The sequence below is a fragment of the Cinclus cinclus genome, chromosome 14, assembly GCF_963662255.1.
Source record: "Cinclus cinclus chromosome 14, bCinCin1.1, whole genome shotgun sequence".
In the NCBI taxonomy this organism is placed as follows: Eukaryota; Metazoa; Chordata; class Aves; order Passeriformes; family Cinclidae; genus Cinclus; species Cinclus cinclus.
The window spans coordinates 11,234,064-11,256,784 of NC_085059.1; the positions used below are offsets into that span (position 1 = coordinate 11,234,064).

Below are 22,721 nucleotides of genomic sequence, written 5' to 3' on the forward strand. Positions count from 1 at the left end.
ACACACTGCTCACCTTGTAGATTTTCCATGAAATGACCTTTGGGGACATAGATAGATAGATAGATAGATAGATAATCTATCATTATATATTTTCTTTCTATCAAGATATTCATATTCCTGCAGCACTTCATGGACCATGGACTGAAGAGCCCCTTCATTTACCAGAGTACAGAAATGCATTTTCATTTTGAAAACAGACTGAAAAATAAATTTTCAACAGAGAAAAACAAAAGTGTGCTTCTCCTTTCCCCTCTGTAAGTAAGGAAAAAATTGTATTCCCTGATTTTAGGACTAGAACAGGCAACTTACTCGACATTGATGGGCTTTTACAACCCTTGACAGTTTGCTTCTTCTGTTTTTTTAACATTTCATCTGTGTTCTCTGAATTTTTTGTAGAACATGAAGAAAACTGTTGAACTGTTGTATCTTCCAGACAGGAAAGCTTCTTCCTGTAGGTCAGGGACTCTTTTATTTACTATTCTAGTCCTGACCCATTATGCTGAAGCAATTTAAATAATGCTAAAAAAATGACCCTTCACCTAGGAGGTAAAAAATATTCAATAAAAGTGAGATCAACCATAACTCCCAACATCAATCCTCTAAAGATGGAAATTTCCCTCTGTCTATCCTTTGTATAGACAACTGATTAACTTTTTATAAGACTGACAAGTTTTTACTAGTCCTTTTGATTTAATGGTAGGAAAAAAAAAACAGTGGAAAACACTTCAGCTGTGACACACTTAGTTGATTTATAAATCTGACTTTAAAATACATTAAAGATTTAAATGGAAAAAACATTCCAATCACCATCATTGTTAATAGCCTTATCTATCCATGGTTGCAAAACTACATGGGAATTTCACTGTTGGGTCCAGAGGGAAAATACTGGATAGGATCTACCAGCAGAAAGGAGGCAAACCAGCTGTAAATAGAAGGGGATGGGGCATCTGTTGTCATTGTTTTGCTCAAAGCAATTCTGTTATGGAGAACAAACAAATGGGTACTGCATCATGAAGTACCATCCCCCTGGAGAGACTCTCCTTTGCCATGAATCCCTCTGCAATGAGCCTCCTGAAGATCCACTTTCAGGTCTTAAAAACTGCTTCTTACTGCAGCAGTGCAAGTTACCCATCTTGAGTTTTCGCTTACAGACAAGGTAATAGCACTCAAGAGATTATTCTTCTTCTAAATAAAACAAAGCAAAGGCATAGCACCAGCTCATCCAGCAGTCTGAGGAAACAAGATCTCACTGCATCATGTTCAGCCCAGCTTCCTCTGCCCATGGGCAATGAAATTGCCATTTTTGGGGGAAATTTGAAGTTATAGACAGGTAATGCAAATCAATCACAAATCTACCTGAGAAAGAGGAAAGAATAGTTCTGTTATGACTATAACCCGGGTTATTAAAAATTGCTCATTACCTAAAAAAATGTCCCTTGAATCCTGGGTGGATACCGGTCTTGTAAGAGCACGTAAAAAACCATCTTGTTAAAAAGAAAAAATAAAGAATTGGCATGATACAAATAAACTGTGAATCCTTCTGCTGTGAAAGCCCAGAGCTGCCCCACAGATATGTACCTAGCTTGGCTGGGACTCAGCTTGGGCACTAAGGCGCCCAAGACCAGAGCCACTCGACTCAGGATTAAGGGCACTCATGGCTTATCTTAATTGTGCATTAATTGGCATTATTTTGTCTTTTGAGAGGTGATCTCACTGTCAACTCAGCCATGCTGGTGGCCAGATTGTATAGAGAATGGTTGGGTGGGAGGGCTCCTGGCTGAGGCTGAACTTACTCTGGTCTATCAAACTGTAGTGGGCTCCAGATGTTCAGGCACATTTACTGATTTTGGTAACAGTGAGAATAATTAAAATAAAAGTAGCTAATGTCTTACCATGCACTTGTGAGAGAGACCTGGGCTGCAGGCACATCTGCAAACAAAATCCAGAGGAACTTTGAGGCAGACCTTACAGCACTGTTTGTGCTCCTTTGTAATAAAAGTTGCTTGCAGGCTGCCAAACCTTTATTTCCGTGAGAGTTTTTAAATCCCAATAAAATAAGTTTCATGTAAAAAGGGCAAAAAAATTAGAGAGCAGAGCAGACACTTAGATGCCACTATGTAAAAGTTGGCTTTGAATTCAGATAAAAGTGTGTTCTTACAGTTACCATGTCTTTATGAAAAAATCATTGCCTTCAGAGGAAATATTGCATGTATTCACAGCCGTCAGATCTAAGGGAATTTATGCTGACACTTTGCATTGTATGGAAAGGATCCAAGCATCCTGCCAACAGCCTGAGGACTAAACTGCAGTACAAACTGTCCTACAGAGGAGTAGGCTCAGGGAGAAGCAGGCTCATGCCTGCAACACGCTCTCTGTTCCCTGGGAAGTAAGAGCGCAAATGAGACACTCAAGGGTGAACTTACTCTGAACAACCTGGTCTAGTGGCAGGTGTCCCTGCCCATGGCAGGGGTTGGAATGAGACAAGCTTTAAGGTCCCTTCCCACCCAAACTATTCCATAACTCTATGAAGGAACAGCTGTGGAAGCTGGAATAGGTCCCAGATAGGACTGGCTTCCAAAGGGCTCTTAAAAGGCATTTGTTTCTAATTCTTCTCATGGATGATATAATGGAATGGAAAAGACATATTACAGGACTGTTTTCCCAGGTCTGCATGCACAAAAAGCAAGCTGAGGACACAGACTGAGTACCCAGGATGCCTGTTTGGTTCACTTTACCAATGAGATGAATTCCAACAGCACAGCATGCCTCAAATAACAGTTTTTTCAAGCTCTTATCTTTTCTATCAACTTCTGCTAATCAACGTTTCAGCATCTGCCCAGGGATTCTAGGACAATAAACCTGCTGAAAAACATTCCAACTTTGCTGCCACATTAGTCTATGTTAATGCACAGTTCAGAAGGCAGGAAGAAGAATGGAAAGATTTCTGCCTAACTTACATGCACTTAAAAAATCTAAATTAATTCTCCCCAAGCCTGCTAACTGAAAATACTTCAGAAGATGTCAGATAGCAGAGTGTTGTAATGCACATTCATGGTTTTATATTGCACTGAAAATGGTTTATCCCATTTCCCCCTCTCGGTCTGTAGCGTGGTTCATCCCTCCCCATAACCCCACCCCTTTTTCCCCGGCCAGCCCTGATTGGCTGTGACCAGGGTTGCTCCGCCCCTTACCGAGGTTTGAAAAAGCCCCGCGTTGCCCACAATCCCTCCCTCGGTCCCTGGAACCCTTCAGGGTAATGAGCTTGGATCATCCCGGGAAGGAGCGCCTCCTTTGGTCTTTTACCTTTGTCCATGCTGAAAACCCCTCATCTCTGACCCGGAGCTAGCCGAGGCAGGTCAGAGAGACCGGGGGACCCTGGCAGCAGAGCAAGGATTATTACCTATTTTGAGGAGTATGGGTGGGGCTAGAAAACTGCCATGCTTTTTTTGTTTGGAGATGAGCTTCAAATGTTTAAGACAACACTGATTCCTGGGAGATGCAGGGTGAGACTCATTGCCTGTGTTAGATTTTCCTCTTCTACCTGCAGCTGACTGGAAAGGTACAAATGACCATTCCCACATGAGTGCTGCTGTGTTACATTCAATTCACACTTTGAATGAAAATCCACTTCATAATTCCATTTTCACTGAACAATAAACCTACCTGAGCCAGTTCAGAGCTGCTGAGATGTTCATCACCGTTCAGATCCAAGTGCTTAAACAGCTCTTCAATTAGGAAGCGCTTCTGGGCGGCTCTGTCCTTGGCCAGGCTGCTCGGCGGGCTCTGCCGGCGAGCCTGCAGGTCCAGCAGGATGCTCTTGAGCTGGCTGTAGTCTGCCATTGTGCAGGTGTCACCTGAGAGATAAAACAGCATTACTGCACCACGTGCATTTACCTTGATCTTTTCAAAGGACTGAGGTCCTAAAGGGAAAAATTAGGCACATATGTCTGTCTGTGTATTCCGCTCCACTCAGCTCTGCACTTGAGGAGCTCCTGTAGTCATTACCTGTTGTAATAGCTGGCAGATTTGCTAAATCCTGCTGACAGGCATACACTCCAGCATGTTTCCTTCCAGATTTTATAGGGCTTCAGTTACAGACTTCTACAGTCAGTTTTGTAACTCTCACAAATATTAAATTGGCTCTATGCTTTTCTGTATGAATAAATTTATCCCCTAAAGTAAAAAACCTGGGGAAGCTGATGTTTAGGAAGTTCCACTAATGTAACTGGCAGCTCAGAGTGTCATCCTATGTCAAACATGGGGCTGATCTCAAGGACTCCTTAGAGGTGGTAAAGTCAGAGGAAGGACAGTGAGGAGCGCGGGGCTGTGGGGAGCCCCTGCAGCTGGGGTGTCACCAGTGCCTGCTCTCATCATCCTGCTGCAGGCTGAAATAAATGCTCTCCTGCCTCTGACCAGGGAAAAAGGTTATAATCAGGGAAAAGCCCTCAAGCCACTCTCTCTGAAGTGACTCTGGCTTGGCTTAAGAAATCAGATTGAACCCTCCTGACCCTGAAAGCTCACACTGTACCCCCAGCATACAGCTCTCCCACAGCTCTTCTCCTCCTCAAGGAAATACATCCATATGCCCAAAGTGGTTTAGGATATTATTACCCTTTTCTGTTCATCTGTTGTCTGGCAGAACTCAGCAAAATGAGAAATGGCAACTATGTTTTTGTGCAAATCTTTGTTTCCTTTAGTGCAGAGCACAGCAGCCGGTGCCTTGCAGGAGCCTTGGAGCAGACCCTGGAGAACCCTCAGGCTTCAGCTGTTCCACACTCTGGGTATCAACCATACTCCTCCAACAGCATCAACACGCTCAGCTGCTCCCCTCAGATGTCCTTATGTCTATAATGTAATTTCCCTACAATGTAAATAGCCTTGCTCTTTGCAATACTTGTTTTAAAACAAATTTTTTTTCTTTTAAATCCCAACACTGATCCTGTTGGATTAAATCAAAGAGACTTAATCTCTTAAATCTAAGAGAACATGGTCCCACTTCAGTTTAAGGGACAATACCCTTGTAGATCAGCTCCCCAAAGACTAAACATTATTCCTTTGAAAAATAACAGAAGACTGTCACAGTCACAACTAATGTTCCTGTCCTTTTCTTGCTGAGCTGCAACATTTTGGCCTTCTTGGTCCCACTCCAACTGAAATCCAAATAAAATTCCAGGTAGAAGGCATTTCTCTAATAGCAAACCCATCTACTGTCAAGCTTTTTTTTCACCCTTCATATTTTGTGCTCACACCTTCAAAAGTGTCATGACTTGAGAAGGTGAGAGAGGACACAGAAGCTGAACATGTGCTCACCAGTCAGGTCAGTGCCCTCCTGCTACATGAACAAGAATTGCAAGACAAGGCTTATTTCCTACCCTGAACTCAGTCCCATCTAGTTTCGAGAGTTTCTTGCTGCTCAGGGATATTAAGCAGCTGATAAATTTTTTCTTCCCTCTAAGCAACCTCCAAAAACCACCGGGTCCCACTTGGAATCAGTCTTGTTTAACAGAAAAAACAAGACTATTCAGCTACTATTAATTGTGTTTATTATTCTTGATTTCTTTATTCCCAACCATGTTATTTGATGGTTTGTGAAGGCAAGCATGAATTCTTTTTTATTCAATCATCAGGTTATTTAAGAGAAAATCTGATTACTGTATCCATTTAATCAAGCTATTCTGTTGTAAATACTGTTTTAACTACTCCAGTATTTTTTTCTCTGAGCTGGAATTTTATTTTCTGTCAAAAGTCAATCCCAGAAATGTATCAGGGGGTAACGAGGGTAGAGAAAGTGATTTAATTTTCTTCAGCTTCTCTTTCTGCTTTGTGGTTTCCATAAGTGAGCACCAGCACAGCTACAGGCAACACACACGGTGACACCTGGGTGGGCTGACCCACTGCTGACACTGAGCTGGTTTATAGGTCTTGGAGAGCAAAGCTCTGTATATCCCCTCCTTTCCTCTTGCCCTCTCCTGATCTCCTGACATCTGTAATCTTCTTACACTATGCCAAGGATCTACCACCTTTATCTACTAAATACTCTCTTTAGGCTTCTGCCACCTCTTGTTCTGTTCTTCCAGGTATTATAAACATGACTGCTAAACAAAAAGAATGTCATAGAAACTGTCTGTGTGCCCTCTCACTTATCCCCAGTCTCCTCTCTCTCGGCTGACTGTCCCCAGAAGTTTCCTTTGCAACACAAGCTCATCATAAGCAGTTCATCTCATCTCATCTCATCTCATCTCATCTCATCTCATCTCATCTCATCTCATCTCATCTCATCTCATCTCATCTCATCTCATCTCAGACTGCTCTCCTTGGTTGGCCTTGTTAATGGAAGTCTCTCAGTTTGGTTTCCTTGTTAGAGCTCCCCAGGGATTTGGATTCTGCTCACAACTGCAACCTGCATTGGGAGGTTTAGGTTGGATGTTAGGAAAAGGTTCTTCCCCCAGAGGGTGGTTGGCCACTCCCCAGGGAATGGTCATTGCACCAAGCCTGACAGAAATCAAGGAGCATTTGGACAATACTCTCGGGCACATGGTGGAATTTCTGGGGTTATCCTGTGCAGGGCCAGGAGCTGGACTTGATATCCTTGTGGACTTCTAACTTAGGATTTTCTGATTCTATGATTTTAGCTGACCACCACTGCTCTTCAGAGATGGGTTTTGAAGCGTTCCTTCCCTTCCCTGTTTCTAAACATCAGAAATGCCACCACACGTGTTCCAGGTTCCTGTGGGTACTGCCAGCTGACCCTGTGTGTACTCAGGCACCATCCCCACCACACAGTTGGGGAACAAATATACAGAGAGACACCCACACAAATTCTGGATGAGCTAAAACTGCTATCCTGTCATGCCCTAAACTGATTCTTCAATTCTAGTTCATTAGTTCCCTCTTCATGCTGGGGAAGCTCTCCAAAGAAACAAGCCCTTCTTACCAGTTTAGAGCATTTTCATAGCCAGTGAAACCTGCAACTATTTGAATAAAAAAACCCAAAAAAACCCCAAAACAAACCAAAAAAAACCCCAATAAGATAGAAGAGCAGTAAAAAAAAAAAAATCTAGCATATGAAGGTCTGATTGCTAAAATGTGGTAAATAACTATCAAATTTACATGCCCTGATCACTCCAGGCAATGGTGCTTCTTGCCCCGGTTTGCAGCAGCAATGTAATTCATCCTATTTAATACTTCTGCATGCTTTGGCAGATAAAATATTGATCAACCTGCCAAGAAACACAGAATGCCGTTATATTTTTATTTCAGAACTCAGTAATGATCTTCATTTATCAAGAGCATCCTCCCCGTGAAAGGTCACTGGTGAATGTGGCTAAATTGTGGTAACAGCTCATTAATCCAGCTCCCCCAATAACTGGTCTCTTTAAAAATTTTACTCCTGGTTTCTGTGAATTGCTACAGGTTTTTACACTTGGATCCCACAGCAATCTTCAACCCAGTTCTGAGTAAAAGCAGGTAACAGAGGAACAGCCAGGCTGGAGATGAAAGTGTCCTTCAAAGGAATGCAGAGTACAAAATAAAAATAAACTGAGGAAGTGAACGAGGAAACTAATCTCCCAGTGAAATATTACCATGCAAGGTGCCTTACAATACTATGATTACTCGAAATGTCAGTACTTCTTTAAATATCAAAAATGATCTGATAACACCTACAGAGTACCAATCTCTGAGACCCTGATGTGCAGATCACCTGACAGCAGATGTGAGCCGGAACATACACAGAAGTCTTTAGAGGATTTGAGTCCCACTGGTTCCTGAGCTATTTTTCAGCAAAACCATATGGGCTGCTAGAATGGCAGAGGGCACCTGCAGCTCTTCCTAAAATCCATGAGAGAAGCTATGCAGCCTTTAGCATCCAGGCTAAGTATAAGAGTGTGTGACTATCAAGAAACACACAAGAAGGCATACAAAGAGATTCAAACTTCTTGTGACCCTTCAAAAGCTCTCCAGAAGTTTCCCCTGACTGGCACCTCCACACAGCTGGAGCACAGGTCCACATGCTCTCAGATCTGTGGGCTCAAGCCCTTGAAAATCTGCAACTGTGCTGCCACTCCCAACACAGGATTAGACTCAGTGTGTTATCACTGCAGGTGAGATAAGACATAACCTGGCATCCCACACAGAGCTGCCAGCCCCATTTGGCTCCTGGATCCCACCATTACCTGCCTGAAATCCACCCACCATGGCAGTGCTCCTGCTCACTGTCCCTGGGGGAGGATGATAACAACCCAGTACAAATAACCCACCACTGAAGGGGCATCTCCAGTGGCACTAATTTTCTAGGCAACCCTTCAGCACCACCATATATGGTAATAAAGAATAGTTTGAAGCCAGCTGAAGAGTGTAATTTCTAAGGCAGGAGGCATCAGGGATGTCATTTTATTTGATAGATCATCTCAGACCATGCTGACTATTTTCAGCTGCTCCTATGGCAGTTTTCAAGCTCCAGGAGGAAATTCAGTGCGGGAGATGAGAGCAGTAAGATTTGTTTTCTCATCTGTACTATAGGGCAAAAAATATATTGTTGCTGAAAAAAACATTTCTAGACAAAATTAAAGGGGTTGGAGAAAAGTTCTGTTTTCAAAACAGCCCTTTCCCTGTATTTCACTCAGGCTTTATCTGGCATTGTTAGAACGATCAAAAAACAACTAAACTAAAATGTTACAAATTTATTTCTGAGTGTGGCTTCTTAATTGTTGTGCCATTTATGGCAAAATTCCTCATCAACACCAGCCTGTTTTCCTACACACAAAAAAGGAATGTGTTGGCTGAACAGTGGAAATGTGGTCGCAAAAGATCAGACTGCTGAACCTGAGCTGACTGCTGAACATTATGTGAACTCTTTACCCCAATGATCTGTTGCCTTACAGCCTGTTTGACTCGACAGAGTAAGTTCACATGGGGACAGGAAAATTAAAGATTACTTCAGTTCTTCAGGGGTCTACTTGCAAATCCCCATTCTGCCATGCAAATTTTTTATCTGTCTCTTTCTATCTTCCTCTTCCTTTAATTGCTAGTTTCTGCACATGCATGGAGAGTTTAGCTGGATTTTCCTCCATTTTCCTGTGTGGTTGGAAAGAAGAAAACAACCGCTTTTCTCAACAATTTACATGAACAGACTCCTCTGAGCAAATGCAGCTGCAGGAGCAGAACATCAAGAAACCTTTTTGGAACTGACAGTTTCTTCCCATTTAGAGATATCTGTGAGTTTTGGATCTTCCCAACTCTGATTTTTATAGGCTGTAAATACTACGGGTTGAACTCAAAAATTCTCCATTGAAACAGCAGTTAAACCTTGGAACAGGCTGCTCAGGGAAGAGGCAGAGTCATCATCCCTGAAAGAGTTCAAAAAATGAGCAGAGGTAGTGATTTGCAATGGGATAGTGGTAATGTTAGTATAGGGTTAAATGTTTCTAAAAATCATGTAAAACTAGGCTGAAGGAATGCTTTGTATTTGGGATAGTTCAGCAAGCTAAGATGTTTATAGTAATGGGGATCAGTACATGGGGTCTCTAAGATACTTATAGATAAGATTCGTACATGTTCGTACTAGCATGGGCTAAGTTCTAATGAAGCAATATTGATAAGGTTTAATGATAAGGTTGGTATAGCAATTAGTGCTACAGCTAAAATTGTATAAATATGTGCACTTTGGACAAAGATGGTGGAGCTAGATTTGGGTTGCTAATACCCCTAGCTCCCACACGCTCCTAGTAAAGCACCTGCATATAATCAATCTGTGATTATGTGTGGTCACTAACACTAACAGTAACAGGGATATTTGGCTGAATGTTGGACTTCATGATCCTGAAGGTCTTTTCCAACCTTAATGACTCCATGATTCTATACAAGGTCTGAGCAAGCCAATTAAGGCTGAAGAGAAATTAACACTAATTTTAATATATAAAAATCTGTGATAACAACCATTTAACTTCTGATCATTCAGAGAAAGCTTCCTATAAAATATCAGGCTGTGTTCTGCAGCAATTACACTGCACATAACCCCACTGCAGTGTTCCTGTATCACCTGATAATAACACAGGGAGCTTTTTGCTGCCTCCAAACATCACTGAAGACTATCTCTGTGCACAGAGGAAACCACACACCACAGATGTGACATTTAGGCAACACTGCTAATTACATCCTGCTCCCTCACAGCATTACTTGCCCACCTCCTTTACACACAGCCAAGTCCCTCAAAGGCTGAATACCTGTTTTACTCCTGATTTGAATTTACAGGTTAAGTGAAGCTCTGGTTAAGTTCCTGCTAAAAGGAGCAGATGTTTAACATCATGCAAATTCATGAACATCCTTCAGTTGCCTCTGCTAAAAAATGCAATTAACAATAAAAATCCAAATGAACTTGCTTATCTTAGGGATGTGTTTCAGCTAATAAGATGTACATTTATCAGGTATCCATATACAATTTAGCAGCAACTGGGAGCTCACCAAATTTGTCATAGAAATGGAATGGACTATATGCCATGAAGTAGATACTATTAAACAATAGACATTTATAACCTGGAAAAATTAAAGCTTGTCTCAGTGTATATTTGTTTCAATAGTTCATTTTATTACAAGATAAAGAACCCATCTAACTCTGTGAGTTTTAAAAATATATTAAAAACTTACAGCATGAGAATATTAATTCCCAGTTCTATAAACAAAAATTCTATTTCTACCTTAGACTATATACCTTCCAAACTGCATAAAGCTAAATGTATCATATGACTCAGACCCGAATGCACTGGAAGAGATGGATGAATTTTCAGCCTTTCTTGGGAAGCCCAAGAATTACAACTTGGTTTGCCAAGTCCAAAGGCAAAGTCCAAAGTCCTGTGTCCTACCAGGAAGGGAGCAGGAGCAGCCCCAGGGAGGGAGGCAGAAAGAAGCCTGCAGGTGGGAAAACACACAATAAACATAATCATCTGATGTTACACCTGTCCTCTCCAAGGAGCTGTGAGATACAATGGCTCTCACTAAGGCAGCTCACATTCTGAATGACTGGGTTTTCTCTGTTTTCTGGAAATTTTAACCCTCTGTGGTTGGCAACAAAATGACCATGGCCATCTTTGCAAGAACCTGTTTTTGGCTTCTGGTCAGCAGTGGGCGGCTCTTCCAAAATTCACACCCACCCACTAAGCTGGATCAGACCCTCCCTGGTACTACAGGGTGATACTGCACTGCCCACAAAGAGCCCAGACACGTTCCCAAGCCAGGGATTTCTAGATGATTTGGTGGATGATTGCTCTCATTCCACCAGAACATCTCTCCCAAAGATCCATTCAGACTGCATTCCCAAAAACTATTTAGCATAAAGAAGATGTAACTAACAGCCATGCCTGGCCTGGAAAAGCACAAAAGCAAACAAGGCTATTCTGATTATATTTGCTGCCTTCTGAGTATCAGCTGTTATTTGTGTGTTAAAAAAATAAAAATTATGTAAAGCCAGAGGGAAGAAACAATGTTATGAACATCAGTGCAGTTGAAGGAACACCATGCAGTCAAGGCAAACAACTCATAACTTTTATATCATTCTTTTATCAGCTATTAGGTGAGTGTAAATATAACAGAAATCCTGAGTGAATTATGTATGAGTCCTATACTGAAAACTGTGTGTTTCTAATGATTAATTTACCCAAAACACAGCCCACTCTGCTATAAATCTATTACTCCACACAGAGATGTGATCTTAGACACATACACTCTCGCACACTCAACTCTCTGTGACTGTTGTTCTGCTTTTTAAAAGCTATTAAGCTAAATTAGTGATGCTGCATCCTAAGGTGCAGACAAGAGAGAAAGTGAGCAGGAGAGGAAAATGTCCCTTATGCGGGGGCACAAATAACAGAATAACAAATAACAATAACAACAAAATTAGCTTAAGAATGTCTAATCACTTAAGATCCCAAAACAAACAGTGCAATGAATTGCTTCAGTGATTGAGAAACACTGTATTGAAAGAGCCAGGGAAGACAGTGAGGTTTTTATAAAGGGTAAGAAAGAGAAGAAAGTAAGACAAGAGAAGTGACTAGGCAGGTGCAAGGTGGGTGCTGGGGATTCTCACTCGGATCCATAAGGGATACTGCATAATACTTGTTTCTCATATGGAAAACAAAACAAAACAAAAAACAAAAAAAACCCAAACAAACAAACAAACAAACAAAAAAACCAAAACACAACAAAAAAGTAAAAATACTTATTTGTGAAAAGATATATTCCCAGCTAGTAAGTAACAGCTGAGCAGCACTCCTGCAAACAGGGGTGGTTCTCTATTTCTGTTTCATCACTTAAGCAAATCAAGGGTAATTAAAGGTAAACCTACTCTATGACTGACATCTCCATTTGTGTGATTTGCACTTCCTGGGCTCAAATAATCCATCCCAGAGCCATGATGCTGTGTGTGCTGCTCCATGGCAGCACAGTGGGACACTCCAGGAGCCTCCACACTCAGTCTGTACAGAGTGGCAAAATGAAACACTCTGCTTTAGCAAGAATTAACTAGATGGTATCCATTTTACATATTTCCTTGTGCTTTTGCTGTAAGGATGGTTGGATGACAGGTTTCTTTCCATGTGCTGAACCTTTGGGCCACCAGCAAAGGCAGGAAGGCTCTGATCAGCATGGTTTCATTGTGATGAGTTATGAAGGGGTATTTGGAGGACAGCTGTAGATCAGCAGGAAATTTTGGGGTGTTGGGAGCAGTCTGTACTAATCTACAGACTTCTCCCTGTCCATATCTGTCCAATCTTTAAAAGGCTTTCAGATAAGGCTCTTGCCATGCTTTCAGAGAGCTCCTGGCTTTCTGGGTTTAAAAAGAAAGCTCTGGCTTTCTGGCTCCTTGGGTTTAAAGCCTCAAGTGCTGCCCAAACAAAAATAGTAGAATAAACATGGTGCAATTGATATGCTGGGACCCTTCTATCTGTACACATAGCAGCATCAGATGCTGTGTCAGTGATGGATTACAGCCTCAATACAGAGGCAGTGAAAGCAGGAGACGGACAAAAAGCTGAGAGATATCACCCTCGTGCTTGATCCACGTGGCCTCAGACAAGGGAAAACCCAAACCAAATACATCAAAAGAGTTGTCTGAAAGCCAGTAATATATTTTGCAGTGTATCTGCTGTAAGCACCAGTTTACACCTCATGCTGAGCTTTAGCTTAATTCTTTGCACCTGAGATTGCTATTTTCAAATGAAGGGAATTAACCTGTCAGACCATTAATGTTTAGGGAGTGCTGCTTTGTTGACACTGAAGCCAAATGCTTCAGTAAGTGATGTCACGCAAGCTGCAGTTTGACATTTTGTAAACCTCTACCTTATTCCTATTAGAGAAAGCAAAATTCTCTGTATTCCTCAGGGAAGTACCCAATGCTCACTTTTTATGGCTGACTGGTACATCTATCAAATACTTCTAGACAGAAAATGTGTTATTTGGAAGCTTTAATAAACATCAAAGTCCTCTGGCACTAATGCAAATCCTGCTGATTTTGTTCTGCTCTGAAACACCTTTCCAAACAATTCACTGGCCGTGCTGTCAGAAGGAAAACTTCACTATCACTCAGTGCTTGTGATTTCATGAATCTGTTTCCCTGGAAAAGGTATTTTTCATTTTTACTGCCTGGTGTCTTATCTGTATGAAGTATGCACAGGAAAAGTGGCCAGCAATGTACATTATAAAGGCTACCATGCACCATCCTTGGTGATGGATGCAGTCAAGTACATTTTTTCTTTTTCTTGGGTATTTGTATGCACAGGTTTTCTCTGATAACTTCTTGGAGACACTCATGTTTCTATCACAAGACCACAGGATCTGCCACAGGACAGCTTTGTCCTCTATCACAGAGAACATTGCCTATGGCTACCTGTTCTCTCAAGAACATCCCTACTCAGGTGTGTGATTTTAACAACAAGGAGAGCAGAGGGTATGTACACACACACAGAGGGAAGTAGTTCTCATGACATTTCCAATCCAAAAGCAAGAGGAAAACACCATAATTCTCCCCAGACTGTGTCCTTCCACATCCTCAAAGGCGTCCAGAGAAATCCTCTGCAAAACACTGCTGATTTACAGCACTTCCCCAGCTTGCACTTGAATTGTGGAGTCTCTCATATCCTCTTGCTGAGCACTAAAGGACAACACATGTAATTACAGTAAGCAGGAGTATTTATTATTGTTAAGGATGTGTGTAATGGTTTGATAACGATGTGCTGTGCCTGTTATTCAGATGTCATTAGGAGACCTCTCAGACATCTCATTAGTAGACCACAATATACACCCTAAGGGCATTACTGCAATTATAAAATGTTAACTTCTGAAGAGGAAAACATGCACACAAGGGAGAGACAGTACTTCTAATGGGGAAAGAAAACGTCAAAAAGGAGTAAGAAACTTCACACAGAAAACTCTTAAATTAGTCCAGAAACAACAGATTAAAGGGAAATATTTACAACATGCACATGTAGACCTAATCCTCCAGAATTTAATGAGGTCAAAAGTACTCCATTTCATAGATATAAAGGTTTGCAAAAGAATAGTTGGATTTTTGTTATTATAATCACACACATATATAGTGTCATACACGTATGGCACTCCAGAAAACAATACAGTCTTCCACTACTGAGAGTGAAATTGTACCACATAATGACACAATGGCCAGGCTACATAAAGTGATAAACCCAATTCTTTCCATGTGACACACAGGGCAGATGAAGACTCCATTGCCTATTGCACCAACCTGCCCAAACAACCATAGCATTTGACACAACCTCTTAATACACCTTGACATGCCTATAAAAGGCAGCAGCAGGATTTACAACTCTGAGGGCTCCAACAGAGAGAAAAACACAAATTCATCTACTCTAACTTCCTATTTACACCACAAATCCACATCTTTGCTTCTTGTTCTCTCCCATCAGAGCCCAGGCAACATAAACAAGAAGATTTGTATTTCTGCTCTAAATCCATGTCATGCAACCAATCAAGCAACAGAATGAATAAATAAAAGCTCGCCAATGCTGCAGGCTGAATTTTGGGGATGAATTCCTCTCCTCTTTCTCTGTGGGATTTTTAAAAAATATTTTCTCTTGAGCACTATAATGATGGGACATTATCTGAGCACTGGAAGTACTTTACTACTGACAAGTCAAATCACCTTTCTGCAGCTCAGAGTACCAGTTCTGGAGTAGATCTGCTGGAGGCCTGTCAAGATAACAATATCCCCACACCAACTGTTGGCAGTGGGATTTTTCATTATTATGTCACTAAAGTACTGAGGGAAGCTTCTTACCACAGGAATAAGGGGAATGAAAACATACTTTTCATGAAGATTTTCAGCACTGAGAGTGCCATATTCCATGATAAACCATGAATGACAAATCACTGTTTTTTGATCCATGAGAGCACTACATTGAGAGGGAATTAGCACAGTTTAAGAACTGGGACAAAGGGAGCAATGGCCCCAAGGGATCTGCCTTGCCAAGCTGGCACTGGCACTTCTGTCAATCTTGCAGGGCTTCAGCTCATGTTCTGACTCAACAGACTCCCTCTAGAACTCCATAAAGAAAGGGGCTCCCCAAATTTCCATCTCTCATATGGACGTGAAATGCCTCGCCCATGGCAACACATCCCCAGTATCAGAGAGGGTTTGGAGGCTAGAAAAGAAAGATGGAAGAACATAAAAGCACATCTCTAGATTCACCCCAAAGAAGGAGTTTAAGCCATTTACAGGACAGCCTTCAAAACATTTTCTATCTTGTTCCCTTCCTGCCCAAATGGCACTGCAGCAGACCCCCAACTATGAATTTGTTTCACATCCCAGGAAATCCTTTAATTTCATTCTCTGCTCCACATTCATACCACTCAATATTTATTTCAAATGCATTAACTGTAACACAAGTGACAGATCCAAACGATGCATCCTTTGGCTCCCAGGGCTCTAATGAACTGACATGGCTTCGTGCCCTTATGCTCAGAGTAACCTTTAAGTGTCACAAGGGTTTGGGCTTATTACCAACTCACAGCCAATCTTCATCGCCACAAATCCCACCTAGCTGTTTCCAAACAGCACAGGATCCAAATGAAACTCAAACCCCTGGAGAGGATAAAACTCGGAGGTTTATTACAGTGGAGTTTAAAATTCAATATTGAAGCAGAGCAAAATGTTAAAATGCTGCACAGCTTTAGCTGTTTTTTGCTCAAAGAAGCAGTTAGGTAACAGTAAGTTAGGTTCAACACAGTTTTACTGACATAAATTCTATTTGTTGAGGGCTCTAAAGAAGAATTGATACTTATGCCTTGCACTTCCAGAAACAGGGTACCCAAAGTAATTTTCTTTCCTTTTCAGGAGACTAATGCAGCTCAACCTGCAGCATGAGGCAGGAATAAGTCACTGCATTGCTCAGCACCTGTGCTGGCATTACAATGAGAACAAAGGTCTGGATACTAAGTACTCTGAGAGTAGTTAAGGTTTATGTAAGGAAGCCCTTCCTTCATGGCAGGTTCTGTAAATAATAAGGCTTGTTGATAACGCACTAGTTTTCTCAGTGAAAACCTTCCCATATCATCTGGGTCTTTTGCTAACACAACCTGCAAAGCCTCAGTGATAATGAGACTCAAATCAGTCTTACACAAATGCTATTTTTTTTTATTTTTTTTTTTTTTGTCTTTAGCACCACATAGGAAATGAGTGAACGTTCCTGTTCAGGAGGATGAACCAAGGAATTTAATGTTGTGAGACAGTCCCTCAGTCATTTCAGGTCTTTCTAATACACCATGTGGTTTAGTGATATACAAAGATATATCATTCTAGGTTTCTTCTACTAAGCTGCTTGAAACGTGACAAAGTAAAAGTAAGAATTAATATTCAAGCTTTAATTAAAATTTAGCCAAAGCACATGGAGGTGATGAAATCAACTTGCACACCATTGATCCTCATTAACTTACAGTCCTGCCCAGCTTTTATGCATCTCAAAACCACAGCAGGCAATCAAAACAGCACCAAAAGTCTCCCACCTTTATAATTTTGCCTTTAAAGGAAGTGAAAGCTAACATATGTAGGCTGCAATTACAGGGTGATCACATTTTTCTCCCCTTGTCTGCTCTTTTTACAGAGGACTACTCCCACTCTCCTCAGCCCAGTTTTACCACGAGGGACTATCACTGACTTTGCTGGATTTAGTCTTCATTTGCAGCACAGAAAAGATGACTGGAATCAAGATCTGTGTTTATTTCAAGAGCTGTTTCCTGCAGCCAATAAAAACTAACTAACTAATTAACTTTTACAGATGGGTAATGCGATGGTTGGCTCTCGCAATTAAGGAATGAAAATGATGTGCATGTTAAGAGAAGTTGTACTGACTTATAGTTACGTTACTGTAATTTGTTCTCCCCGTAGTCCTCTTTCCCCTCATGCACCCGAGCGCCGCACTGTTCGGGCAGTTGGGGGTGAAGGAGGCGGGGCATCACAACACCTGACTGCCAATCAAATTGCAGGAGAACAGCTTCCACCAATGGATGGTGAAGAAGAGCTGATTGACAAGCTGTGGGAGGGGCCAGCATTGCCTGATGCACACCCCCTCAGGGACGTAAAAGGCAGAGCGGCCATTTTGTGAGTGAGCCGCTGGCTGAGGGTGACATGCTCCTGGTGCCCTGTCTCTTACCTTATTCGGTCCTTTGTGGTGTTTTGTTAAGGTGTAATAAACCTCTGAAAATTTTAAAAAGTGAGCGTAGTTTCTCACTCCCTCCCTCCCTCCATTTTCCCTGTTTAATTTCCAACCCATATAAGATACAAGTGTGGTACTTTCGTCTCCTTGGGCTGGAATGACCTCTATAAGAAAAAAAACCCAACATTCAGACCATTATTCATAGCTTTGTCTGCATCCACATCAACAGATTGAAAAAAAATTAACCATTCCCTCTGTTGGCTGATGCCAGTCACATTAAAGGGACAAAGCTCCCAGCTCAAACTTACCCAAGCAAGTAAAGTAACATCTTGAGCTTTGTTATTTTTAATACAATGGCAGCCAAATAGCTGAAGACTTTAAAACCTAATATTCTAAAATTTTATGCTTCATATACTAGAATTTGTAAAATCAGAAAATGTTTTGAGCTGCAATCGCTGAAGTAGAAAATATATCTATGGCTGTCAGATAAATTTATTTTCAGCTGTGAAAAAAATATATTGCTATCTCACATAAGGCAATATCCTGGCATCCCAAATACACCAGCCAACAGCCCATTTGTCTAATTTGTATATCAAGGATATTGCATGTGGCCCATATATGAAATGTGATGGTGGTATTTTTGAGTAGATTTGTTGCAGCAGTGTAAACTCATTGACTTTTATAAAAGCGAAATAGAAAGATTACACACCTGGATCTCTGCTAAGGGGTGCTGAAGGTCACCAGCAATGCCACCTATGCAGTTGGAGATGTTTGTACCACAGACACAGTGAGAAACTACAGAAATGCATTCCCCCACAGTTGTTTCCTTGCAAATCACTGTGCCCAGCACTTCTTACCTCCCACATCCATGGAAAACACAACATACACTAAGGCCCTGACCAAACCAGCAAATGTCAGAGGAGCAGCATCTTTAATAATACTCATTAAAATCTGATCATTGTTTCCTATGGCACACAAAGAACCCAGACCGTTCTGTGGCTGTGCCACTCAACAGGTCACCTTTTTTCCATGTCTTTGAAAACCTTATTTAGTCCTTGTGACTTCCAGCTCATTCACTCCCTTCTGATAGAACCTGCTGTTCCCTCCATACTTCCAGACCTGAGGAAACTGTTATAGGAAACCTTGGGCATTTCCTGCCCTGGAAAGCCAGGCATGGTCTCCTCCTGCAAATGAACAGCCTTTCCCTGCAATGGAGCTTTTGTCTCAGAAGCTTTGTGGCATATTATGGCATAATTGCTTTCTTACTGATATTCAAATGTCAAAACTTTAATTCATTACATCTTACAAAAGAATTCAATTTTCATGTCAAGTAGATCTCCATGGTATTCAGGTTCCCTACCCATGGCAGGGGGTTGGAATGAGATGATTTCTAAGGTCCCTTCCAATCCAAATGATTCTGTGGTTCTTTGATTCTAGGTTAAAAGACATTTTAAGGAAGTTAAGCCTGAACTTAAAAAAAAAAAACCAGCCCATTATTAGAAACCAGAGAAATAGAGAAATAAATTAGTTTTCCCAATTTTAATTTATTAAATCCTTAAAAGCCATTTAGGAAGGCTTTATCTGAGAAGGGGTCATGCTCCATGACCACACTTTTTCCATGGGCACATAGTTGTAATTGAGGGAGGTGTAGTTAACATACATTTGGCCAATACCTCATTCCATGGTACTTCCCACATGCTCCCTTGGCTGTTCCTCTGTGAGGGAGGGATGCAATGAATACCTCAGGTAAAAACCAAATCACATACTTCAGGATGGTGATAATGGCACGTTTAAAACAACACCTAGCAGAAGTACCTGCAGATGGGACTGAGTCATAAAAGAAGAGACTACAGCTGCAGTATTTCCTTCAAGGAATGCTGACAAAGTACAATTGCAGGAGCCTTGGCACTAAGTAGGTTGACAAATCAGGACACTTCTCAAGGAAAGATATCACCAACAATATCCTCCATCATTCCACCATGATGACACTGCTGTGAGACAGTGTCAAGCCTTGTGGAGGTTGCACTAGTAAATAAAAAATGGGAGCAGTCCTCAGCATCAAGCATGAAACTAACCCCTTAGCTCCAAAGTCATCAGCTATTGTTTATCTGCACATCAGCTTTTCTAATGCACTGCCTATAAGCTTGAAAATACCCCAAATCTGTATCAAGAGGTAGGGAGAAGGAGTTGAGGCTACCTTTTAACAGTGCTTTTTCACAGACATTAGGAGACTGCCTTGCACTATGAGACTGCAAATGCAGGTTTTGACTCTAAAACAACAATGAAATAATCAGCTGCATCTCTTAAATAGGACCTGGAACATACATTGATCTATATGGCTAGGATTATTTTTATGCCTTACAAGTTCAAATATGAAGTTTAACTGAAGATCACTCAAACACACATCATGATTCAGACCATGAAGACATTGAATTCCATTATTCCTCCTCTCTGCTAAGGCCAGAACTAAGGTTGGGGAGCATCATGACCTAGAAACTCAGGAATTTTTTAATCAAAACTATCATGATCTTGGTGGCAGCACATTGCCCTAAATTCAACCATTTCAGCAGGGCATGCATATTGTGATAATACCTTTATATACATTTATGTACACACATATAGCGCACACACAAGGACACAGTGGAGCAATAGTAGGGCCCAACTCTCTTTGGGTCTGAGACAGAAGGACACAGGGGAGCTGCTTGCTGGCAGATGCAGCACTGGCAGCCTTACAGTCAAAAATCATGCCCTAAAGTGCCAGCCAGGTCCATAATAGGAGTGAACCTTGGGACACAGATCTGCTTTTGCAGGTGAGCATCCACTGCATGGGAAAGCTTATGTGCTCAGAAAAACACATTCCAGATTAGAAAATAAGAATTTTAGGAATGGAACTGTACTGCTTTTCCTTTAATGCTGTATTCCTAGGGAAATATTAGTATTTTCTGCAGAAAAAAGGCATGTAATGAGTCAGAGCCAACAGCTTTCAAAACACCTAGTTTGGACTTGTTTGCTTCATTATTTTTTTCCCTCTGTAATGTTTAAATGGTGTTCTTCAGCAGGGATCCATCCCCATCTACTCATGCCATGGAGAGAAAGTCACATTTTCACCCTTCCAGCCTTAAACTCTCCTAACCTGAATGCTGGCAATACCTGGAAACAGATGTCTTGGCAGGAGAGCTGTTTATGTTTGACACTTGCTTTAAATGCAGAGCCAAAAGAAATTTCATTTCATTAAAATATATAATTAGAGATTCTTTTTAAACACTGGAAAAAAGTCCCGTCTTGTTTTGGATAAAGAGTTTCTGCTTCTTTGACTTGAAACAAAAAGAATCTGTTTTGGCAATCTCCCACCACAATTATACATCAGTTGTTAAAAACATCTTGAAAGGCACAAAATTAAATGAAACACTTCTGGAGCCAATTTGCACATGTATTTGTTTTCTAAACAGTATTAAACTCATATCAGTATCTTGACATGATAATATAAGCACATCAAAGTCAACAGAAATAATGAGAAATGGCCTTATTCATACCATGATTACTATCTGTATATATTACCAAAATACGGGTGGTCATAGCTCCTAAATAACATAATGGAGCTAACAGATCACAAAATCAGACTGAAATTAAAACTAAATATAAAGCCAAGCCCTTCAGTGACTCTATCCAGTCGACCTGCAAGAGGGGCAATACTTCAACATCCAAGTCATGGCTACTTGGAGCAGACAGGAAACATCCTTTACTTGTGTAAAATCTATGCTTTATTGATTCCTCCTTAGTGCAATTATTCAGACACAGCAAACATGCTAGCCTGTAAAATGCAGTCTATAGAGCTGTGTTTGCAATCACAAGCTATGTTCTCTGCAGAACCCCTAAAACATAAACCAGGTTTTTAGCTGATACAGCACAAAGGCAAAAGTTCAGTATGCAATGCCTGTCAGTGTCACCATTCCCATCTCTGATACTCAGTAAGCAGGCATGCACATTGCTCCATATCAGTTGCACTCTTCTCCACAGCCCTGCTCAACAGGCTCATGTGCTGAGGAAGAAGCGGATGTGATCAGGGCCACAGCATGGCACTGGGACCCACCACCACATTCATGTCAACATACACAGCCCCTGCTTCCCCCACCTTGAGCCTTGAGCTATCATCAGGACCTTCTCAGAGAGCTGCCTTTGGTTTTAGATGGTCATGATTTTTTGGAGTGGAAAAAGCACAACTCATGGGTTAAATCAGTCTGGTGGTTCAGGAGAAAGGCATGATGCTATCAAGTGCCCTTTCAGGGTGCTGGAGGTGTGGAAAGCACAAAACAAATTAAAACATCCACCAGAAAAAACCCTTTCCTGTGATGAGAGCACCTAATGAGTTTCAGAGCCAGCCAGGGTGCCACACGTATTGGAGTGAAACATTCTCTCTCACAGTCCCCAGACCGCACTGGGCTGACTGAGAAATAAATAGAGATTACTCAAGTTCATAATTTGGTCTGCAGAAAACAGCACAGATAAAACATCAGGACCATCAAGAAGGGCAAAATTGCTGGTAAGACAACAAAGTTTTGGAAAACATAGTTGGAAGTATAGAATGAAACATGACAGAATTAACTAATATTGTCAGTGACACTTTCTGGTGGCTGGGTACTTCCAGCAGTGTTTTCCCCCCCTGCTTACAAATAAAACATTAAATTAATAGAAGTAGAAAAATACACAGTTCAATTAAATGTTCACATTAATCCAGGGAGTTAAGACACATAGGGATTGAGATGATCTGTGTGGACCAAGACAAACATTTCCCAGCCCAGTAGCTGGAATAAAATCTCTTTTAAAAAATGCTGTAGTCTTGCAGGGTAACAAACTTCCAACAGTCTTCCTATAGAGACTTTTTCCTCCCAATTATTCCTAGGGACACTGGGCTTTCCTTGGTGGAGTCAGCCACCATGAAAAGATAGAGCATCCCCCTGACCTGGCCCAGCATCCACTCTCCTCTGTTGCTGGCACATTTGTGCTAGAGCAGAGGGTTTTACAGATGCCAGAAATGAAGCAGAGCAA

The 22,721-nt window shown here is 41.3% G+C and overlaps 1 protein-coding gene across 1 annotated transcript in view; it reads right to left on the minus strand.

Moving 5' to 3' along the window:
- Nucleotides 1-22,721, minus strand: part of FSTL4 (follistatin like 4) — a 210,344-nt gene that overhangs the window by 95,933 nt on the left and 91,690 nt on the right. Inside the window, exon 4 of the mRNA XM_062502164.1 lies at nt 3,664-3,854. Within this exon, the coding sequence (XP_062358148.1) occupies nt 3,664-3,854 (191 nt within the window). The remainder of the gene's footprint in view (nt 1-3,663; nt 3,855-22,721) is intronic.